At 40.0% G+C, this 23,452-nt stretch overlaps 1 protein-coding gene across 1 annotated transcript in view; it reads right to left on the reverse strand.

Annotated features, from left to right (window-relative positions):
- The window catches only part of SV2B (synaptic vesicle glycoprotein 2B), a 179,287-nt gene that overhangs the window by 5,571 nt on the left and 150,264 nt on the right, over positions 1–23,452 (reverse strand). Inside the window, exons 9-11 of the mRNA XM_035024071.1 lie at positions 22,559–22,723; positions 5,307–5,440; positions 2,725–2,925 (exon numbers count right to left, since the gene is read on the reverse strand). Of these exons, the coding sequence (XP_034879962.1) occupies positions 2,725–2,925; positions 5,307–5,440; positions 22,559–22,723 (500 nt within the window). The remainder of the gene's footprint in view (positions 1–2,724; positions 2,926–5,306; positions 5,441–22,558; positions 22,724–23,452) is intronic.

Here is a 23,452-nt window from a genome sequence, read left to right on the forward strand (position 1 = left end):
ATTGATACCAAACCCTGCTGATGAGCTGGGACATGGTAACTGTCGCCTGGATTCTGCTGATTCTGGGAAGGGGCGGGGCTGTGAGCAGGTCACCTGGTAATGTCTTTCCAAACAGCTAGGAAAGAGACAAACATCTACGGGACCACAAGTGCCTTGGGAACCATATCACCTAAATGCATGCCTCCCTCAAAGTGGCCAGCCATGGCGCCTACCTTAGAATAAATGTTTATTGGATACAAAATATTACCATCAAATAAATCAAGTGATATTCAGGGAACTGACCTCTCAACTATGTCAGACAATCCTACTATAAGTCCCTGTGGCCCACTGTACTTCCACTCAGTTAATTCTCATTTCCCTTGTGATGGAGAGGCCTGAGTTCAAATCCCAGCTTCCCCTCCCTGTGTGACCTTGAGCAAGTCTCCTAACCTCTCTGTGCTGTCTCACTTCCCCTATCTGTAAAATGTTGGCAAAAAAAATAGTACCTACCTCACCAGGTTATTGAGTGTTAAATATGTTAATATTTACGAAATGCTTGGCACGAGGCCTGACCTATAATACATGCTTTATAAGTGTTTGTTCAATGCAATTTCTAGTTTATGTCTGTCTCTCCCAATAGATCATTTGCTCTCTGAGTATGAGGATGCTGTCTGTCTCAGTTACTGTTGCCTTCCCATTGTTGCCACACAGCCTGGCAGAGAATAAGTGCTGCATAAATTATCGCTTATTGAATGAATAAATGAGGACTAACAGCTTCATCAGGAAAACTACCCTGTTGTTAACAAGACACTACTTCTACCCAGGAAAGAGCGCGGCAGAGTAAGCAGGACAGATTCTGTGCCCCGGCAGATTCAAGAGGGAATTTTTCTGAGGAAATAGCTCTTTCCGTTCATGGAAAGACTATTTCAAAACAGGTCACCCACATCCCACCGAGCTATTTATTGAGCATCTAGTATGTGCTGAGCATCACTGAGAATATCACAGGTAACCCACCTCGCGCCAGACCTTCTACTAAAGATCGAAGAAAGAACTGCCTGAGCTCTTAACAGTGCAGCTCAGAACCAAAATACAGACATTAATAAAAGAGTGGGATACAAAGAATGAGAGATATTCATTCCAGCTGTCCAGCTGGGGGAACATGACAGGAATCAGTTCTGATCTGGAATACACGCATGATGCCAAGAAGGACTGCAGTGGCCACAAAGCAGATGTCCGCTCTCTGGCTGCCCTGCCTCCTTCCCACGCCCAGCCTTCCCTCTGCCTCCATGGGGGAGCGTGTGGTTGCTCCAGGCAGCGGGCCACGCCCCTGCACACCACCCCACCCCTCGTAGACCCTGCCTTCCCAAGGATGTCCTGGGCTACCCCCAGGGCTCAACCACAGCATTCGCTGTTCAACTGGGGCTGGAAAGGCCAGGGGCAGAATGGCAGAAATGTCACCCGTCTACTCTCACACACCTTATCTCATTGGAGCAAACGGAGGTATTACTTTCACAATTGTGAAACAGAAGCTCTGAGAAGGAAAGGAAGGTGTGTAGACTCATAAAGCAAATGTTGGCGGAGATGGCCACCTGACTCCCAGCTGCTGGTCTTACACAGAGTGTAAGCTACTTTCTGCCGAAAAGCTCAGGAGTTAAGGAGTTAGTCAACGCTGCCCTTCCCTCAGGGGCTTCAGGTCTAACCATCTGCCATGCCTACACATGACTTCATCCTCACCACAAACAGCATTCATGCTACTTTCACAATAATAATATTCAATGCGCCCCACACCAGCAAAAGCTTCCCTTGCCAAGCTCTGACCAATGTGCTCTTCTCTGACAAAATGACTATGTGATTTATTTTGTTTCCCTTTGAGCTTCGCTGGGAATGAGTTGGTATTAATTTTCCTGATCAACTACATCCCTAGAACAGACCCTTCATGTCATATATATCAATGTGTTGTTCTCATCCCCACCCTGGCCTTACAATATATACATTCTGATATGTTTTCCCTGGCCCTGGGTGTATATGTTTTGTTTCTTATTTTCCATGCACAGCATGTGTTTCTGCAGCAAACTGCTGAGGATCCTGGTGCAGTGAAGCAAGGCATGCGTGAAAACTTCTACCATTTCAAGAACCTACAGGGCACCAAGCACTATAAGATGCTCTGGCTACATCATGCTCAAGCCTCACAAAACCCTACCAGCTAGTTATAGGTACAGATATGGAAACTGAAGCCTGGAGAAGTAAAGGAACATGTCCAAAGTCAAACAGCCTTTAGGTGATAGGACTCGGACATGAGTCTGTCCACCTCCAAAGCCTAAGTGTGATCACTATGAAATTATAATAAGTAATGCAATCTATTTTAAACCCATCAGACGAACCAATGTTCATTGAAGAACATTTTGTATTTTTTTCTGACAAAAATCTTACAAAGCAGGTAGAATGGGCATGTTTAATATCCTTACTGAAGTACTAATAGCGTAAGTGACTACCACAGAATCGCTCAGTCAGGAAATGAAGATGAGTCCCTGACCTGGACCATAGGTCTCAAACTATGTCTGTGGAGTCCTGGGGTTTTGGAGACATGCCTGCCTCCTGGGCTCCACACCAGCAGATCCCGTCTTACCTGTTTGGTTTCCAGTGCAAGATTTCTTTAAGAAAAAGAAAAAAATCCTCTTCTTTAATACACTTTGGAAGCCACGATCCCTACCTACTGGAGGAGATGAGGCATCCCTAGCTACTCACCAATCATCTTGAGCCTTCCAACTCTATCCATGAGCAGGGCAGAAATGATGTTCCCGGGCAGGACGGACAGACTGCCAAGGAAGCTAACGAGGTAAATCAGGAAGTCATTATCCTGCTCAAAGTCCATGTGGCAGCCCTCCTTCTGCTCCAGAAATGAAGTGTTGATAAACCGGCAGTTGATGAATTTATGCTCATAGAGGTCTGGGGAGAGAAGGACACCTTGGGTTCATTACAGTGAGCAGGGGCTGGGGAGAAATGGGGCGGAGGCAGGGATGGAGTCATGCCCCTTCCCTGGGCAGGATGCTCCAAGCCTCCAGCAATCAGATAATCTCAAAGTCAAGGTGACGTGTGGTCAGGTGTGGATGAAGAGAAAAAACTAACAATGTAATGACTGCTTCAACTTCCCATAAGCAAAGGGAAATGAAATGAACACTCCTGAAGAGGCATGTCTGAATACATCATCTCTCAAGTAGGAAATGGTCCTGTTTTTATCAATGAGATGACACCAGGGTCCACACCAAGGCAGGGCTACTCCTCCGAGGCTACCCAGCTTATAGGAAGCAGAAGACAAGAGAATTGGGTCTGGATTGAGGTGACCACTCCAAAGCCCATGCAGAAACCTGAACATTCTTCAAAATAAAAACCATTTGCAGGGCGCCTGGACGGCTCAGTTGGTTGTGTGTCCGACTCTTGATTTCAGCTGAGGTCATGATCTTGGGATCCTGGGATCGAGCCCCACATCAGGCTCTGTGCTCAGGGGTTGTCTGCTTGGGATTCTCTCTCCCTCCCCCTGCTTGTGCTCCCTCTTTATCTCTCTCTAAAATAAATAAATAAAATCTTTAAAAAATAAAAATTAAATTAAAAATAAAATTAAAAACCATTTGCTCAGTATTTTCCAGGGTGGGGAGCTGGGGAGATGAATGTGGAAAGCACAGAGGATTTTTAGGGCAGTGAAAATACTCTATATGGCATGATAATAGTGAATATATGCCATTACACACTTGTCCAAGCCCAAAGAGAATATCCAACACCGAGAGTGAACCCTCCTGTAAACTCTGGACTTGGGATGATTCTGAGGTGTCGGTGTAGGTTCATCAATGGTAACAAATACACCACTCTAGTGGGGGGATATTGATAATAGGGGAGACAGGGGCAGGGGGCAGGAGTTCTATGGAAATCTCTGTACCTTCTTTCTAATTTCATTGTAAACCTAAAACATCTCCAAAAAAAATCAAGTCTTAAAAAAATATAAACCATTTGCTTTGGACCTCGTTCCCAAGTCTTCCGACACCTTCTAACACCAACTGTTTGTGCAGAAAGAGTGCCTAAGCAAGCTCTCATAAAATCTGGGTTTCGGGAACTGGCTCTGCAGCTGACCCTCTTTAACCTTCCTGAAACTCCTCCTACAAAATTAGAAAAGTACACCTAATTCTCTCCATCACTTCCCAGCACTGACATTTCATGAGTACAGGTGTTTGCAGAAATCCCCACGTGACAGTATGCAAACAAAGAGGCAACTTAAAACTTGAAAGAAGAAACTAAAAGATGCATCAGGTTTTAAGGACAAACAGGCAATGTATAAGCCTTTTTAAGTTCAGGCTAAAAAAAAAAAATTATGAGGGTACATCTCATAATGGATCACTTAGAGACGGAGGGATATTTGGAGGCCAGATATTGAACATTTTGGGGCTGACCTCATGGAAGAAGAAGATATTCTTGCATCAACCACAGTGCTGAGGCCCAGGAGAAAGCACTAATATTGGCACAATGCATGTTGTTCAGTGGAAAGATCACAGACTTTAGAACCAAACAACTCAGGAATGAATCCAAGCTCCCTAAGCTTGCTAGCTGTGGCCTTGGACAAGCGCTTAAGCCTGGGTTTCCTGAACTATAAACTGGGAGTAAATGTACATTTCTTACTGGAGACAATGTAGGTGAAGCCCCTGGTAAAGCTCAGGTAGTTTCCTTACGTCTCAATTCCCCTTGGTATGTTATTAACGTATGATGAGAGTAGTAAAAGTAACGAGGAGGGATAGAGTGGTGGGATTTTGTGACTATTTTTTAATCATGGAAGTCCAAAATGGTGCAATTTTAAAATATGCTTCTCATCTCACTTTATGCACAAGGCTTGAAAAGATACAATTTTCCCTTTTCCTTTATTATTGTGAGAACAGGAGCCTTGAAGTTTGCAAGATTCAGATTACATGAGGTCTTTGAGAAAGCACTCCACACATAAAATGCAGCCTTCCTGAAATACTGGCTTTTCATCTGTGTCATAGTGTGTTCCTACTGAAGACCTGCAGCATACAAGCATCAGTCTCCTTGAGACCAGAGCACTCACCCAGAAATTTCATTTCCACTTCACATGTGATAAAACATGCAGACAAATTAAATGCATTGGTAAAGACGGTGCAGCTAATCCGTGCCATACCTGGGGCTAGAACCCATTTCTCCAACCTGACTCTCAGGAACCATGTCTGTGTATACCTTCCTTCTCCTAAAGCTTATGACTGAGCACTTTGCTTCTTAAATAAGACCAGTCCACCCTTGATACCATGCACCTACACCACCCATGTTCTCACCTGTGTTGTAGAAGATGGTCGATTCAATGGTGCAATTTTTGAAATAGGTATCAGTAGATGTAACGTCTTCAAAATAGCACTCGTCAAAGAATGTGTCCTCAAAAAGTACATGTTTAAAATACATCTTTGTGAACCTATGGGAAAGACATTAGTCCCCGAGTGATTCAACCAGGAAGAAAGAAGACTTGAGACCAAAATGGAAAGCACAGAAAGGCAGAAAAAGGAGAACTTCAAACCAAAGGGTGCTGAAACATTATTTTCCAAGGTTAGTTCCCTATTCTTTAGCTAGTGTTTATAAAGGAGGGAGGACAGCAGGAGTGTGGAAGCTGGTATCTGGCCCAGGTAGATACGGGGGTACTATGCAGCAGCCCGATGATTCCCAAATGCAGTCATGGACCTTCTGCATCAGACTCACTGAGATATGGAGTAGCATGAAATGAAGGTACTGATCACGTGGCACTTTATGAGGAGCTTTAAAAACATGCAGGTCCAGGGCACCTGGGTGGCTCAGTACGTTAAGTGTCTGCCTTTGGCTCAGGTCATGATCTTGGGGTGCTGGGATCGAACCCCACATCAGGCTCCCTCTCCTCTGCCCCTCCAACCCCACCCCCTGCTCCTGCCCTCTCTCTCTCAAATAAATAAAATCTTTTAAAAAAATGGCAGGTCCCTCAGCTGGTCTTAGTAGGTTTGGAAGCAATAGATTTGTGAGGGACTGAGAATCTTCATTTAAAAATTTCCCCAACAAAGATTTAGAGCAATAGGCACTTTCATTCACACAGTTGGTAGAATATAATTGGTGTAGCCTCTTTGGGGAGCAATTCTGCAAAATTTTAAGTGCCCACTTGCATTGACCTAGAAATACCACCTCTAAGAATTGACCCTATCTATACTTGCTCATGCATTCAAAGAGATATATTCACTGATGCTCAATGCAACATTTCTTATGGTAAGGATTGATTACTAGACGGATGATGGGTAGGTAGGTAGACAGACAGACAGATACCACGCAGTGGAATACCATGTGGCTGTTACAGTTTTTAGGTAGATCCATATGCCTTAATATGGATCAATCTTCAAGGTATATTGTTAACTGAAAAAAAAATCAATGCAAGCTGTGACCATTCATGTAAGAAATTATATGCCTCCAAATGCATAGAATATGCCCCAAGAGTTACACAAGAAACTGGTAGATGTGTGGCCTTGGGGAGGTGCACTGGGATGAGCTTAATTTTTCCCTTATACCAAGCATACATATTATTTCTTCACTGAAAAATAAAACAAGGGTGGAAGCACCTAGGTGACTAGGAGGTGCAGCCACATTTGGGAACCACTGCTGTACTCCAACTCCTACATGAACTTAATAGGAAAAAAATATTACATTCAAAACCATATACTGACATACATTAACATCATCCTCTGCTGGACCTTTACCAAGCTTGGTCAAACTTTTAAGCTAGAAGCCTTGGATCTGGTTGTTTTTTGTTTTTTGTTTTTTATGTTATGTTAGTCACCATACAATACATCATTAGTTTCTGATGTAGTGATCCACGATTCATTGTTTTCGTATAACACCCAGTGCTCCATGCAGTACATGCCCTCCTTAATACCCATCACCAGGATAACCCATCCCCCCAAACCCCTCCCCTCTAAAACCCTCAGTTTGTTTCTCGGAGTCCATAGTCTTCCATGGTTCTTCTCCCCCTCCGATTTCCCCCCTTTCATTTTTCCCTTCCTTCTCCTAATGTCCTCGATGTTATTCCTTATGTTCCACAAATAAGTGAAACCATATGACAATTGACTTTCTCTGCTTGACTTATTTCACTTAGCATAATCTCCTTCAGTCCCATCCATATTGATGAGAAAGTTGGGTATTCATCCTTTCTGATGGCTGAGTAATATTCCATTGTATATATGGACCACATCTTCTTTATCCATTTGTCTGTTGAAGGGCTGGATCTGTTTTCATTTATGAAGAATTACAACTCATTCATTTGTCTATTCATTTATTTATACACTCAGTCTTCAGCAAAATTTAGGTACATGGTATTAGGTGCTATGCATACAGAGAGGAAAGACAGGGTCCCTGCTCTCAAGTCTAATTGGGGGGGGGAAACAAGCAAACAGACAATAATACATGGAAGTCACCATGATAGAGTTGGCACAGGCTGCTGAGGGTTATTGTTTCTTTCAGGGCCACCACATAATTCAGTCCATGACCACATATGATGACCAGTTCTCCTTTCCCTTCATGCTATATTATATTCTGCTAACAAACCTACTCTAGAGTCACCTGTCATGAGCTTCTGCAAAAAGACCTCCCCCCACCCCCGCCCTGAGTAAGAAGGCCTAAGCAAGTGTTTCTCCAAAGAGAAGTCCCCAGAACACTTGCATCAGAATAAAACCAAAGGTTGTTATGAAAGATGCAGTTTCCTATATTCCTAGATCTCTTGAACCAGAATCACTCAGGTAGATGCCAGATTGTTTTTAAAATGTGAGAGCCATTGGTCTAGAGAAGCCAAATTATTTTATAGAATTTTTCACAGGGTCAAATTTGCTACAGACTTTTCAACAGGGGCCTCCAAAGGCTATCACTGAACTCCAGATTTCCATGGAAATTGGTAAGCCTTGTGTTACAGGAAGATGCCTTTGATTTCAAAATTAATGTAATTTGTATGCTGGATATGTTTACTCAGGAAAGCTATTCCTGGAGACTGTCTCAGGTCTTTGCCTTTCTTAATATATCTTTCTCTTTAATATAGTAATAGGCTGCTGATGTGACCCTCAGATATATTTTAATGTTCTGCCAAGGGTGGGTGAGGGAGCAGAGCCATAAATCATAATGGGCCTGACATAAGCAGACCTTAAAATGTATTTCCAAGTGAGTTATAAAAAGCCAAAGTTATAAAGAAGGAGATAAAAGGAGAAAGGACCAAGGCATATTTTATGAGTCTTTATATAAATCATCCCCTATCTCTAATTTATATACTGAACTGACTTGAGATTCTTCATTCATGAGAGTTCAAAGGCTGAAAGAAAAGTTAGCATAAGTATCTTATGGAACTTGTCCTGTAAGAAAACATGAGCCATTGGCAATCCAGAATCTATGGCAGGATTATTAATACAAACACTTTATCTCAGTTACCCTCAGGCCCAATGGCTAGTCCACCAAATGGTCTAAACTATGCCAAAAATTTTATCTGCTTTGTCACTGTATTTTACCTGATGGCATCCTCAAGAAGCTCTGTCTAATTATTCTTCTAATAAACAAGAAAATTGATCATTAAAATTTAGTGTGATAATTATCAAGATAGGGGTATATTCTAGGATCACTTCAAAGGGGACACTTATGATCCGATTGGGAAAAGCATGAGATGACATATCCTGAAGGACAAGTAAAAGCTATCCAAGTGAAGACATGGAGTAACTGCAGTCCAGGCAGAGGGAACAGCATGTGCAAAGACATGGAGGCATATTACATACACCCTTTAACTGCCTTTTTTGAAAAGTAGAGAGTTCTCTCCCAGATAACTTAAATCACTTTTTGGGGAGAAAATAAACAAAGGGTACAGTTCTCCAAAGGTTCCATACACATATCCTACTATCATATACCTTCCAGCTACAGTAAAATGAAACAGAATGGTTTGGAAAAGAACTGGAATTCTAGTCTCTCACATATTATCTCCTGTCAGATCCTAACCTGAGGTAAAGCAGAGCATAAAGAAAAGGATCATTTGCTTCAGAAAACATATGTGTGGACCTATTTTCTTTAAAGAGAGGAAGAAGGTGGAAATCTTGCCTAAATGCTCCACGTAACTTGTTAAATTCTCTAATGTCATCATCAGGCCTGTCCCCCACTTCTGATACCACTCTCCAAAAACTGACGAGTGGAGTCCAACTTTCAGAGCTTAATCACCAAGAGATCTCAGGCAAGTCTTTTCTCCTCTCCAGGCAGGCATATAAAAATCTTTAAAGTAGGGGTATTGAGGAGGTGGTTTTTTCTAGCTCTATATGGTTCTATAAATGAGGAGTGTCTTAACTGTGTGTTGCCTGAAAAGAAATAAAAGAGTGGACCTAGGATATGGCCATCTTTCTTCTCCAAATGATGAAAATATTATTTCATGGAAAATAAGAAGTATTCATGGAAATAATGGAGCTAATGTCAATCAAATAGACTCTCTAAAAACATATGTTCTTGAGCCTCAGTGAATCTGCCAGTAAACCCAACTTCCTTTCTTCCTTTTCTTTTACACTCAAGGCTACCCAAGTGCTGAAATCGCAAGATTGTATCCTGTCCCTTTTACAAAGATCCTAGCACATGTACAGCCTTTGAGAATGTAATTTAAGAGTTTATTTTATGGGAGAGTACTATTCCATGGTATAAATGTGCAAAAACATGGATAGATCTAAGTGCATAATGCTAAGTGAAAAAAATAGGATTAAAAGGCTTCATATTATAGGATTCCATTTATGTGACAGAGAGAAGAGCATTGTTTGCCAGGGACTGGAGATGGAGTAAGGATTGACTACAAAGTGGCATGAGGAAATCTGGAGAGTAATAGTATCTGGATTCGTGGTGGTTACATGACTATATGCACTTGGCAAACTCACAGAACTATACTATAAAAAGGGTGAATTTTACTCTATATAAATTATAAGTTATACTCCAATAAAAAGGAAGTCCCAACAAATTTCTAAAGTAATAATATCTACCTCCAAAAAAACCCAAAACAAGTTCAAATGCTGACTAGATTGACTCAATACTCCCACACCCTATAAGTGCTTAGCATAAGAGATGTACCCATTCCTACAAAGGTCTCTACTGTCCTACATATCTGACTTTCAACCAAAAATTACAAGACACACAAAGAAGCAAGAGTAAAACAATATTATGTCAAACAAAATAATATTAAAAAACCAGAAGTAGATATGACATCATTGCTGGAACTATTATGTAATTTAATATAACTATCATTAGCATATTAAAGCCTTAATGGCAAAAGTGGATAACATGCATGCATGGTGGAGAATTCCAGCACACAGATGCAAACTATTAGAAACAGTCAAATAGAAATACTAGAAATTTCTTAAAGCAGTAAAACAGATTAAGAATACCTTTGATGGACTCATCAGTAGACTCATCATGTTTAAGGAAAGAATTTCTTAGCTTGTATATAATTCAAGAGAAGTTACCAAAACTACAACATAAAGGGGAAACTCCAGAAAAGACTTTGGGAAGCTACCAAACAAACTTAAGTGTGACTGGAATTTAAGAAAAGAGAAAGAAAACTTGTCATAAGACATTTTTGAAGGGGTAGCTCAGTTGGTTAAGCGGCCAACCCTTGATTTTGATCTTTGATTTTTGAACTCAGCATCATGAGGTCAAGCCCTGCATCAGGCTCTGTGCTCAGTTGGAAGTCTGCTTGAGATTCGCTCTCTCCCTCTCCCTCTTCCCTTTCCCCTGCTTACATGTGCACTCTCTCTCTCTCTCTCTTAAATGAATAAATAAATCTTTTTTAAAAAATACATATTTGAAGAGATAATGGCCCAAAATTTTCTAAATTATTGAAGCAGGTCAAACCACAACTCCAAGAAACTCACAGAACCTCAAGCAGAGTAAATACAGAATAAGAAGAGGAAGAGAAGGAAGAGGAAGAAGGTACATCTAAGTACATTATATTCAAATAACTGAATACCAACTATAAATGGAAAATTTGGAAGGGAACAAGAGGGAAAAGTCACACTACATTGAGAAAACCAAATTTAAGAATTTAGCAGACTTCTCATAAGAAATTATGAAAGCGGGCGCCTGGGTGGCTCAGTTGGTTAAGCGACTGCCTTCGGCTCAGGTCATGATCCTGGAGTCCCAGGATCGAGTCCTGCATCAGGCTCCCTGCTCGGCGGGGAGTCTGCTTCTCCCTCTGACCCTCCTCCCTCTCATGCTCTCTGTCTCTCATTCTCTCTGTCTCAAATAAATAAATAAAATCTTTAAAAAAAAAAAAAAAAGAAATTATGAAAGCCAAAGACACTTGGGTGAAATCTTCCCATTTCTGAAAGAAAAAAATTGTCAACCCAGAATTCTATACCCAGCAAACATATCCTACAAAAAAAATGAAGAATATTTCTAAGACAAGCATTGAGAAAATGTATTCCCACCATAATTACACTATAAGAAATAGTAAAGTTCCTCAAGCATAAGGAATACAATATCAACTTACATTTGAAACTTGGATCTTCATAGAGAAATGAAAACCTCTAGAAATGGTTAAATTACAGGTATATCTAAAGACATTTTTTCTTTTTTAAATCACTCTAAAAGAGAATTGAGTGTCTGAAGCAAAAATAGTAGCAATGTATTGTGTTCTTATAGCATACATAAAAGTAAAATGCATGACAATAGCATAAAACATGAGAGAAAATGAGTGTTCTACTGTAAAACTCTCACACGTGAAGTTAATATATTATTTGAAAATAGACTGATTTATTAAAGATGTATATTGTAAGTTCAAGGCAACCACTACATTTTTTAAAATATGAGTAAATAATAAGCCAATAATGAAGGTAAAATGGAATAATGAAAATAATCTAAATTAGAGCAGAAAAAAAATTTTTTTTAAAGAATAGAGCAGAAGATACAGAAAATAGCTAGCAAGATGATAGAAAAGGTGGATCCCAATTATATGCTCTCTACAAGAAACCTACTTAACTCTAAAAACATAATAAATTAAAGGAAAAAAATGGAAATAGTAAACACCAATCAAAAGAATACTGGAGATTCAGTATTTATCTGATAACATAAGATAAAGTAAACTTAGTAAACAAGGAATATTATCAGGGAATAAGGGGTGACTTGCATAATGATAAAGGCATCAATTCACCAATAAGACACAACAAATATAAATGTGTATGCACCTAACAACAGAGCTTTAAAAATGGAAGTCCTATATCATACAGACTGCATTATCTGTCCATAACATAAATATATATAAATGATCAATAATAAAAAGCATTTTGCAGGGCACCTGAGCGGTGAAGTCAATTAAGCATCTGACTCTTGGTTTAGGCTCAGGTTGTTGTCTCAGGGTCATGAGATTGACCCCCGCGTTGGGCTCTGCACTCAGCTGAGCATGGAGCCTACTTGAGATTCTCAATCCCTCTCCCTCTGATCCTCCCACTTGAGCTCTCTCTCAAATAAGTAAATCTTTTTTAAAAATAGCATTTTGACACTTAAAATGCACTTCTAAATAATTTGTGTGATGAAGAGTAAATATTACCAGAAAATATAAAATATATATTGGTAAGCAGAGAAAGTTGTTTGAAGGAGCTAAAGCAAAATTGGAGGGAAATGTACTTAATTAAATTCATTCACTTAAAAAAAAAAATCAAGAAACACAGTAAGGAAACTAAAGAGACATAAAAAAAGTAAATCCTAAGAAAGAAACATTAAAGAAAGGAATATTATTACTTAAATATAAAATATGCAAAACTCCAGTAAGACTGATTATAAAATAAGACCAAAAGCACAAATGAGCAGTATTAGCAATAAAAAGGGATGATTTATTATTGCAAATCTAATAAAAACTTCATAAAACAATGTTATGAAGAACTTTATGACAATATATTTAAAGCTTAAAAGAAATAATTTTCCAAAAGAAAAATGAGCATACTCGAATATATTAATGCCATTTAAAAATAAATTGGTAATCAAAGTCTGCTGCCTCAATTAATGGCAAGCTGATATAGTTATAGCAACTAGCTTTACCAAACCTTCAAGGAATCAACAACCCCTACCTTACACAGTTTGTTTTAGCAAAAAAGGGGGTGCACTATAAACTTGATACCAAAGTTGAATGAGAACAGTATAAGGAAAATATACACCAATTTCACTTACTCCTACATAGTACACTAGCAAATCAAATTTGTAAATGTATTGCCTTGAAAAAAAAATAACAATGAATTAGTAAGATATATCTCAGGAATCACATATGGTTGAAAACCAGAAAAACTATTATTTCAATATGTCACATTAGTAGGTCCAAGAAGAAAACCACATAGTTATCGTAATAGATGCAGAAAAACATTTGACAGACTCAATATACTATCATGATAAAAAAAATCTCAGTATACTCAAAAGAGAAGAGAATTTCCTTAACTTTCTAAAGACTATGATTCAAAAACACACAGAAGATGTTATATTTAAGAGGGAGACACCAAAAGCACCCACAGAGGTCAAGATACCCATTGGCACTATTCCTATCCATCACCAAACTGGAGGTCCCAATCAATGCAACACAATGAGAACACAATTACAGGGATAAGAAAGGAGGAGATAAGACTGTCATTAATATTTGTCAATGTGTCTGCCACATACAAGAGCCAAGCATATCTACCAAGAAGCTATCAAAATGAATAAAGAGTTGGGCCAATGTTTTAGATCCCAAAAATCATGTATAAAGGAAAAAGGAGGAGGAGGAAGAAAAGAGGAGAGAAGCAAGAGAGAAGAGGGAGGAGGAGGAAAATGAGGAGGAGGAGAAAGAGGAGAGTGTAAAAGCCCCACTCACAACAGCACCAGGAGCAGTAAAGCATCAGCAAATAAGCTTCACAAAATACATACAACATCGATTTTTTTTTTAAGTAGACTCCACACCCAGCGTGCAGCCCAGTGCAGGACTTGAACTCACAAGCCTGAGAAGGAAACCTGAGCTGAAATCAAGAGTCGGACACTTAACCAACTGAGTCACCCAGATGCCCCCATACAGAAACTTTATAGAGGACATTATAAACCATTATGGAAGGACATCAAAGAATGACTAAGTCAACAGAGAGAAATACAATATGCAATGACTGGGAGACCCTATACTCTAAAGATGTCCCCCAATGAATCTAGACATTCTATGTCATTCCAATCAAAATCCCAACCACCTGTTTTTAATGGGATTTTAGAACTTGATCCTAAAATTCATCTGAAAAAGCACAGGGGCAAAACCAGCCAAGAAAAATGTTAAGAACAAGGTGGAAGACACTAATCCTCCTGGAAACACAACAAAACAATAAAGTTAACGGCAATGAAGTCAGTATGGTAAAGGGAGAGACAAATAAAACCATGGAACCAGAGAGCCCAGAAACACGGTGATACATAAGAGGAACTCTGACTTACCCTAGAAGTATGACTATATACCAACAGGGAAAAGATGGGCAATTTTACAAATGCAGAAATAATTGGCTATTCACATGGGGGGAACATCAAAGTATTCCTCACTCATAGACAGAGATCATATTCAGGTAAATTAAGGCCTTGCATGTGAAAAGAAGCTTTAAAAAAGAGAAACAAACTGAAAATGACTTTTCTCACTTCAAACATGAAAGATTTCTTAAATAAGAGCCAAAAGGCACACACCTTAAAGGGAAAGGTGACAAATCTAGCATTAGAATATAGAGCATCTGCCCAAGAAAGGGCTCCTGAAGTGAAGTAAAAAAGCAAGCCACGGACTATCAGAACCAAGAAGAACCTGAGGATGTGATGTGGTGGCCTGGGTGCAATGCTGGGATAGAGAAAGAACAGTGGGTAAAAGGAAATCTGAGTGTGGGTGCCTGGTGGCTCAGTCAGTTAAGGATCTGCCTTCCGCTCAGGTCATGATCTCAGGGTCCTGGGATGGAGCCCCTCATCAGGCTCCCTGCCTAGTGGGGAAGCTGCTTCTTCCTCTCCCTCTGCAGCTCCCCCCTGCTCGTGGTCTCTCTCACTCTCTCTCTCAAATAAATAAATAAAATCTTTTTTAAAAAACCCTAATTTTATACCAAAAAAAAGTTGCAAAATTTATAGTATAATTATACATTTACATATACAACATGGTATGATATTTATCTAAACTTTAAACCATACAAAAGAATACTGTACAACATTGACAGATATAGAAACACACGGGAAAAGTATAAAAACACCCTTCAATGTAAAACGCCAGGTTTATTTTTATTTTTTCTTGTTCATCTCCCACTCCAAATCCCCCCCTTCATTCTTCCCCTCCTGCTATCTTCTTTTTTTTTTTTAACATATAATGTATTATTTGTTTCAGAGGTACAGATCTGTGATTCAACAGTCTTGCACAATTCACAGCGCTCACCATAGCACATACCCTTCCCAATGTCTATCACCCAGCCACCCCATCCCTCCCACCCCCCACCACTCCAGCAGCCCTCAGTTTGTTTCCTGAGATTAAGAATTCTTCATATCAGTGAGGTCATATGATACATGTCTTTCTCTGATTGACTTATTTCGCTCAGCATAACACCCTCCAGTTCCATCCACGTCATTGCAAATGGCAAGATTTCATTCCTTTTGATGGCTGCATAATATTCCATTGTATATATATATACCACTTCTTCTTTATCCATTCATCTGTCGATGGACATCTTGGCTCTTTCCACAGTTTGGCTATTGTGGACATTGCTGCTATAAACTTCGGGGTGCATGTACCCCTTTGGATCACTACATTTCTATCTTTGGGGTAAATACCCAGTAATGCAATTGCTGGGTCATAGGGTAACTCTATTTTCAACTTTTTGAAGAAACTCCATACTGTTTTCCAGAGTGATTGCACCAGCTTGCATTCCCACCAACAGTGTAGGAAGGTTCCCCTTTCTCCGCATCCCTGCCAACATCTATCATTTCCTGACTTGTTAATTTTAGCCATTCTGACTGGTGTGAGGTGGTATCTCATTGAGGTTTTGATTTGGATTTCCCTGATGCCGAGTGATGCTGAGCACTTTTTCAAGTGTCTGTTGGCCATTTGGATGTCTTCTTTGGGAAAATGTCTGTTCATGTCTTCTGCCCATTTCTTGATTGGATCATTTGTTTTTTGGGTGTTGAGTTTAAGAAGTTCTTTAGAGATTTTGGAAACTAGCCCTTTATCTGATATGTCATTTGCAAGTATCTTCTCCCATTCTGTCAGTTGTCTTTTGATTTTGTTGACTGTTTCTTTTGCTGTGCAAAAGCTTTTTATCTTGATGAAATCCCAATAGTTCATTTTTGCCCTTGCTTCCCTTGCCTTTGGCAATGTTTCTAGGAAGAAGTTGCTGCAGCTGAGGTCGAAGAGGTTATTGCCTGTGTTGTCCTTTAGGATTTTGATGGACTCCTGTCTCACATTGAGGTCTTTCAACCATTTGGAGTCTATTTTTGTGTGTGGTGTAAGGAAATGGTCCAGTTTCATTCTTCTGCATGTGGCTATCCAATTTTCCCAACACCATTTGTTGAAGAGACTGTCTTTTTTCCATTGGACATTCTTTCCTGCTTTGTCAAAGATTAGTTGACCATGGAATTGAGGGTCCATTTCTGGCCTCTCTGTTCTGTTACACTGATCTATGTGTCTGTTTTTGTGCCAGTACCATACTGTCTTGATGATGACAGCTTTGTAATAGAGCTGGAAGTCCAGAATTATGATGCCGCCAGCTTTGCTTTTCTTTTCCACATTCCTCTGCCTATTTGGGGTCTTTTCTGGTTCCATACAAATTTTAGGATTATTTGTTCCATTTCTTTGAAAAAAGTGGATGGTATTTTGATGGGGATTGCATTGAATGTGTAGATTGCTCTAGTTAGCATCGACATCTTCACAATATTTGTTCTTCCAATGCATGAGCATGGAACGTTTTTCCATTTCTTTGTGTCTTCCTCAATTTCTTTCATGAGTATTTTATAGTTTTCTGAGTACAGATTCTTTGCCTCTTTGGTTAGATTTATTCCTAGATATCTTATGGTTTTGGGTGCAATTGTAGATGGGATCGACTCCTTAATTTCTTTCTTCTGTCTTGTTGGTGGTGTATAGGAATGTCACTGATTTCTGTGCATTGATTTTCTATCCTGCCACTTGACTGAATTCCTGTATGAGTTCTAGCAGTTTTGGGGTAGAGTCTTTGGGGTTTTCCACATAAAGTATCCTATCATCTGCAAAGAGTGAGAGTTTGACTTCTTCTTTGCCAATTCGGATGCCTTTTATTTCTTTTTGTTGTCTGATTGCTGTGGCTAGGACTTCTACTACTATGTTGAATAGCAGTGGTGATAGTGGACATCCCTGCTGTGTTCCTGACCTTAGGGGGAAAGCTCTCAGTTTTTGCCAATTGAGAATAATATTCGCTGTGGGTTTTTCATAGATGGCTTTTATGATATTGAGGTATGTACCTATTATCCCTATATTCTGAAGAGTTTTGATCAAGAAAGGATGCTTTTTCTGCATCTATTGAGAGGATCATATGGTTCTTGTTCTTTCTTTTATCAATGTATTGTATCACATTGATTGATTTGCGGATGTTGAACCAACCTTGCAGCCCAGGGATAAATCCCACGTGGTCATGGTGAATAATCCTTTTAATGTACTGTTGGATCCTATTGGCTAGTATTTTGGTGAGAATTTTTGCATCCATGTTCATCAGGGATATTGGTCTGTAATTCTCCTTTTTGATGGGGTCTTTGTCTGGTTTTCGGATCAAGGTAATGGTGGCCTCCTAAAATGAGTTTGGAAGTTTTCCTTCCAGTTCTATTTCTTGGAACAGTTTCAGAAGAATAGGTATTAATTCTTCTTTAAGTGTTTGGTAGAATTCCCCTGGGAAGCCATCTGGCCCTGGGCTTTTGTTTTTTGGGAGATTTTTGATGACTGCTTCAATTTCCTTAGTGGTTATAGGTCTGTTCAGGTTTTCTATTCCTTCCTGGTTCAGTTTTGGTAGTTGATACATCTCTAGGAATGCATCCATTTCTTCCAGGTTATCTAATTTGCTGGCATAGAGTTGCTCATAATATGTTCTTATAATTGTTTGTATTTCTTTGGTGTTGGTTGTGATCTCTCCTCTTTCATTCATGATTTTGTTGATTTGGGTCCTTTCTCTTTTCTTTTTGATAAGTCTGGCCAGGGGTTTATCAATCTTGTTAATTCTTTCAAAGAACCAGTTCCTAGTTTTGTTGATCTGTTCTACTGTTCTTTTGGTTTCTATTTCATTGACTTCTGCTCTGATCTTTATTATTTCTCTTCTCCTGCTGGGTTTAGGCTTTATTTGCTATTCTTTCTCTAGCTCCTTTAGGTGTAGGGTTAGGTTGTGTACTTGAGACCTTTCTTGTTTCTTGAGAAAGGCTTGTATTGCTATATATTTTCCTCTTAGGACTGCCTTTGCTGTATCCCAAAGATTTTGAATAGTTGTGTTTTCATTTTCATTGGTTTCCATGAATTTTTTTAATTCTTCTTGAATTTCCTGGTTGACCCATTCATTCTTTAGTAGGATGCTCTTTAGCCTCCATGTATTTGAGTTCTTTCTGACTTTCCTCTTGTGATTGAGTTCTAGTTTCAAAGCATTGTGGTCTAAATATAGGCAGGGAATGATCCCAATCTTTTAGTACCGGTTGAGGCCTGATTTGTGACCTAGGATGTGATCGATTCTGGAGAATGTTCCATGGGTACTAGAGAAGAATGTGTATTCTGTTGTTTTGGGATGGAATGTTCTGAATATATCTGTGAAGTCCATTTGGTCCAGTGAAACACCAGGTTTATTAACAATGGTAATCATTATGCTTTAGGAAGGAGAGGAATCACAACAAGGCTCACAGAGTGAGTAATGCTTAATCTATTTTAAAATCTGAAGTAAATATAGCACAGTTGATGATTTTATAAAGCCAGCTGCTCTGAACTGGGTTGTTTGCATTATTCTCTATTCTCTGCATATTTGATGTACTTCACAATGGAATAAAAAAGAGAAGAAAGGAGACAAAACAATGGCTATTTGCAGATGATGGGATCATACAACAATAACAAAGGGGAACTGTTAGGACTAATGAAAGAGCTTAGATATCAAATAAACATCCCCAAATCAATAGGATTTCTATTTATTTGCAATAACCTGTGTAAATATTCGATGGGGAGAAAGCAAACCAATTTTCAGTAGCCAGTGAGGTTATAAAATATCCCGGAAGTGTCTCCACAAAGATCTTTGCAGGCCCTATATTAAATTGAGAGATTTGATCAACTCTGAAGCATGAGGTATGTTATCTATTGATATTATGGCTTTCAGATGTAGAATTGGAGGCTTACGCAGGTCAGAGATGGCTCAGCTAGTCTCTGACCCATCGAGGCTTGAAACCCAGTCCCTCAAGCTACTTCCCCAGACCTGGAAGCCAGAAGGTGAATTTACACATTTCCCACCCATGGGAGCTTCATGGGACTTAACTGCCCTGAAACAGACCCACTGCAGCTAAAAAAATTCTTATTTCTGCCTCACTCAAAGGAGTTTTGAACAGTGTAGGGAATGCCTCAGTGTGATGCATGAAACCAACCTTCTTCTCTTTTCTGCTAAGCCATCCTCATTTCAGAGTTCAACTCCCTGACCTTCCATGAAAATTCATGAGAGCTTTTCTCCTATTTTTCTCCTGGCTGATTATCTTGTATCATACTCTTCACCATCCTAACCCTCACAGAAATTAGCCCTGCCAAGCAGAAATGTCTCCCCAAGCAGAGAGGGTAATTAATTAGTTTATACATGATCTCAGGAAAAAAAAAATAAAACTATACTGCTTTCAATTAACAGTATGAGAAGCCTAGCCTGACATTTTGGCTCAGGGTTTAGAATATGAACTTTTTCTCTTGCCTTTCTTGCATTTTCCAAAAACTTATGAGTTCTAGAGCAAAAGCAGGATGAGAACTCAGAGCCACCCGGTCCCATTAGATGCACCAGGAAAGCTGCAGATACTGCTTGGGGAACAGGCCCAAACTAATCTGTGTACTTTCATTTCTTCTTGGGGCCAAAGGGATTGTCTTACAACAGGATGAAGTTCAGGCTTCAAGAGGTTCTCCTTTATTGACAAAGTCTGAGGGTGAAGTCTGAAGCCCTACTTACACCAAAGTCATTTTCCCCAGTGTGCAACAGTCAATAAGGTAAATAATTGCTTTTTAAATTTTAAATTAGCAAAGTGTGGATAAAGTCAAAGGAGGAATATAGGGTACATATGGAGAAATGTGGCACCCCAGCTAAAGTTAACTCTCCAAGGAGGGTTAGGGTTTTCAAAGATGAGGCGCTTTCTAGCCCATGATCAGCAGGTGGCAGCATAACTCAAGAAAAGAAACCAGGTTCCTTCATTCCTTAGCTAAGTTTCAAGGTTCCTAATCTTCCAAGGAGAAAAACACCCTTTTTATTCAGTTTGCTGGGGGTAAAAATGATGGGTTTCATGTGATAATGGTTGTGCTTTTAGGATCCATTGGTTAAAAAACATAAATGAGGGGTGCCTGGCTGGCTCAGTCAGTTAAGCATCTGACTCTTGATTTGGGCTCAGCTCATGACCTCAGAGTTGTGAGATCAAGCCCCCAGTCAGGCTCCGTGCTGGGCATGGAGTCCGCTTAGGATTCTCTCTCTGCCCCTCTCCCTGCTCTCTCCAAAATAAAGCAAAACAAAACAACCATATAAATGACAAGTTAAAATTAACTCACTGCAACTTCTGAAGGAATTTATATTTGAATAATTACACCAAACCACCACATTCTCTTGAAACATAGAAACATGGCAGCATATCTGTGCATGCAGAATATTCACATCTACTCTCAGATGATCCTTGGCATGACTGTGCATTCCCAGACCCTTGGCAATAACTGTATGGTGCCAGGGGAGGTCCTGGGTCCACAGGAGACCACTGCTTTCAAGAACACTTGCTTCCCCCTCACTCCCACCCAAAAGCTTGATGAAAGCTTCCAGAGGCTGAGAAAGATTAAAAGAACAGAGTGGATCAGAAATTCTCATTTTTTATGTAGCTAAGTCTAAGAACTACAAAACCGGCCTGTTGCAAACCATGAGGATGCTGGTATTGCGATGAACTTTTTAAATTATTTTTTTTAAGATTTTATTTACTTATTTGAGAGAGAGAGAGCATGAGCAGGGGGGAGGGGTAGAGGGAGAGAGAGAAACAGACTCCCCACCGAGCAAGGAGCCCGACACGGGGCTCGATCTCAAGACCCTGGGATCATAACCTGAGCCGAAGGCAAATGCTTAACCGACTGAGCCACCCAGGCGTCCCACGATGAACTTTTAAATGCAGAAGACACCATATAACACAGGGCCTTTGTGGGAATGGAGAGTTTCCCGGTGAGACAATATCCAGTTATTAAGGGTATGGGATTGGAGTCCGAATGCCGAGATTGGGAGAGACATTTCTATTTATATTAGCTGCGTGATTTCGGCAAGCTACTCAGTCTCTCTGAGCTTCTATTTCCCCACCTGTACAGTGAAAAGCATATGTCTTGTCTCCTGGAGGCTTCCTTCATTTTTGTGAGGATTACATAACAGTCTATGAGGGTGCTTAAGGCAGCTGCTGACACCTAGAAATGCTTTATGATGTTGGCTGCCATGGTTATGATTATGAGCCTCATGATCAATGTCATACTATCATTATTTATTACTAATATCACATGAGAGTGTCAATGAACATTGGAAACTTCATAAATGCGGGGCGCCTGGGTGGCTCAGTTGGTTAAGTGACTGCCTTTGGCTCAGGTCATGATCCTGGAGTCCCTGGATCGAGTCCCGCATCGGGCTCCTTGCTCGGCGGGGAGCCTGCTTCTCCCTCTCACCCTCCCCCCTCTCATGTGCTCTCTGTCTCTCATTCTCTCTGTCTCAAATAAATAAATAAAATCTTTAAAAAAAAAAAAGGAAACTTCATAAATGCGGTCTCTTTTTACTGAATTTGTCTCTGCAGAGAATGGTGTCATGTCATGGGTGACATCTGGCCATCCATAATGTCCCTTCGTCTTCAACATTTCCAAAGTGTTCTTTGGGCAATATTTCTTCATGGGCAATGTCAGCACAAGATCTCCCGACTAGTGTCATATTAGCCTCTGGATTTGCTTCTAGAGAAGCTTCCGAAATCAAAGAAAAAGCTCAAAAACCAGGCGGTGGATTAGTATAGTGTTCTCAACCCTCTAGGCCCTCTTTATAGGCAGGCACCAATAGGAGGCCACAGCCCTGTGCACATCTCCATTAAAGGTGTGAGGTCACAGGAAAAATGGTCTGATTGCCTCTCCTCAGTCAAATGTCTCTATCCTTGGATGAATCAGTTCTAGCCAGGTGATTAGGGATGACCGGAGGCCAGCAGGCCTCATTGTGTCTCTGAGGTACCACAACAGCCTTGGAGCTCATTCACCTGCCCTACTGAATTCTCTTTCCAATGGCCCCTCTCCCAAGAACAGTCCCCACAGACCATCACCCCGATCTGGGGAAAGCCCGTGGTCTCTGTCACTTACTTGTCATTCACAAGCTTCCCATGTTGATGAATCTGATTCTCCATCGTGAAGTTGATGGTGGCTCCATACACGTGCTCACCGAAAAACACCTTCATTTTGGACTTGTATGCTTCGTCTTGAAAATACCGGATCATATCAGGGAACCAAACTGTCAGTCCGTAGTAGCTGTAATAGAGAAGACAGAATATTCAAGCAGCAACAGGCTTTATTCTTTTGTGATCAGAGTCTGTATCCCTAACCTGATATAAATCAGGCTCATTTTAAATGTACGAATATGGTTCATTATTAGAAATTAAGGCACTTACTAAGTGCCACACTATCACTCGTCATATGAACAGATCTAAGGAAAAAAATCATGAGCATCTCCATAGATTCTGAAAAGGCATTTGATTAAAAAAAAATTCATTCCCGATTAAAGAAAAATAGATTGGGAATTGGTGGGCACTTCCTTTACATGTAAGAAAATACATACCTCAGCTCAAAGGTAGAATCTTACTTCATGAAGTAGAGGCATTTCCACTAATGTCAGCGACAAGACCCAGACACCCATTATCACCACTACTCTTTACCACCACATTGTAGGGCTTAACAAACTCAGTTAGACAGGAGAAAGAAATAAAAAATTGCAGGAATACAAAATTGCAAAGCAAGAGGCAAAACTACCTGAATCTGCAGATGATATAACTTTATACCTGCCGAACTCAAGATCTTCAACTCAAAAAACTAGCCACTAAACATTTTAAAAAGATGCTCAGTCCCACTCATAATAGGAAAAATGCAAATTAAAGCCACACCATTATCATTCTCAACTACTAGGTTATAGGTAAACAGATGCTCTCATACACCGCAGGAAAAATTTGTACAATACCATATGGAGGAGAGGTCAATGTCCAA

The sequence above is a fragment of the Mirounga leonina genome, unplaced genomic scaffold (genome assembly GCF_011800145.1).
Source record: "Mirounga leonina isolate KUSES-001 unplaced genomic scaffold, KU_Mleo_1.0 Mir_178, whole genome shotgun sequence".
NCBI lineage: Eukaryota > Metazoa > Chordata > Mammalia > Carnivora > Phocidae > Mirounga > Mirounga leonina.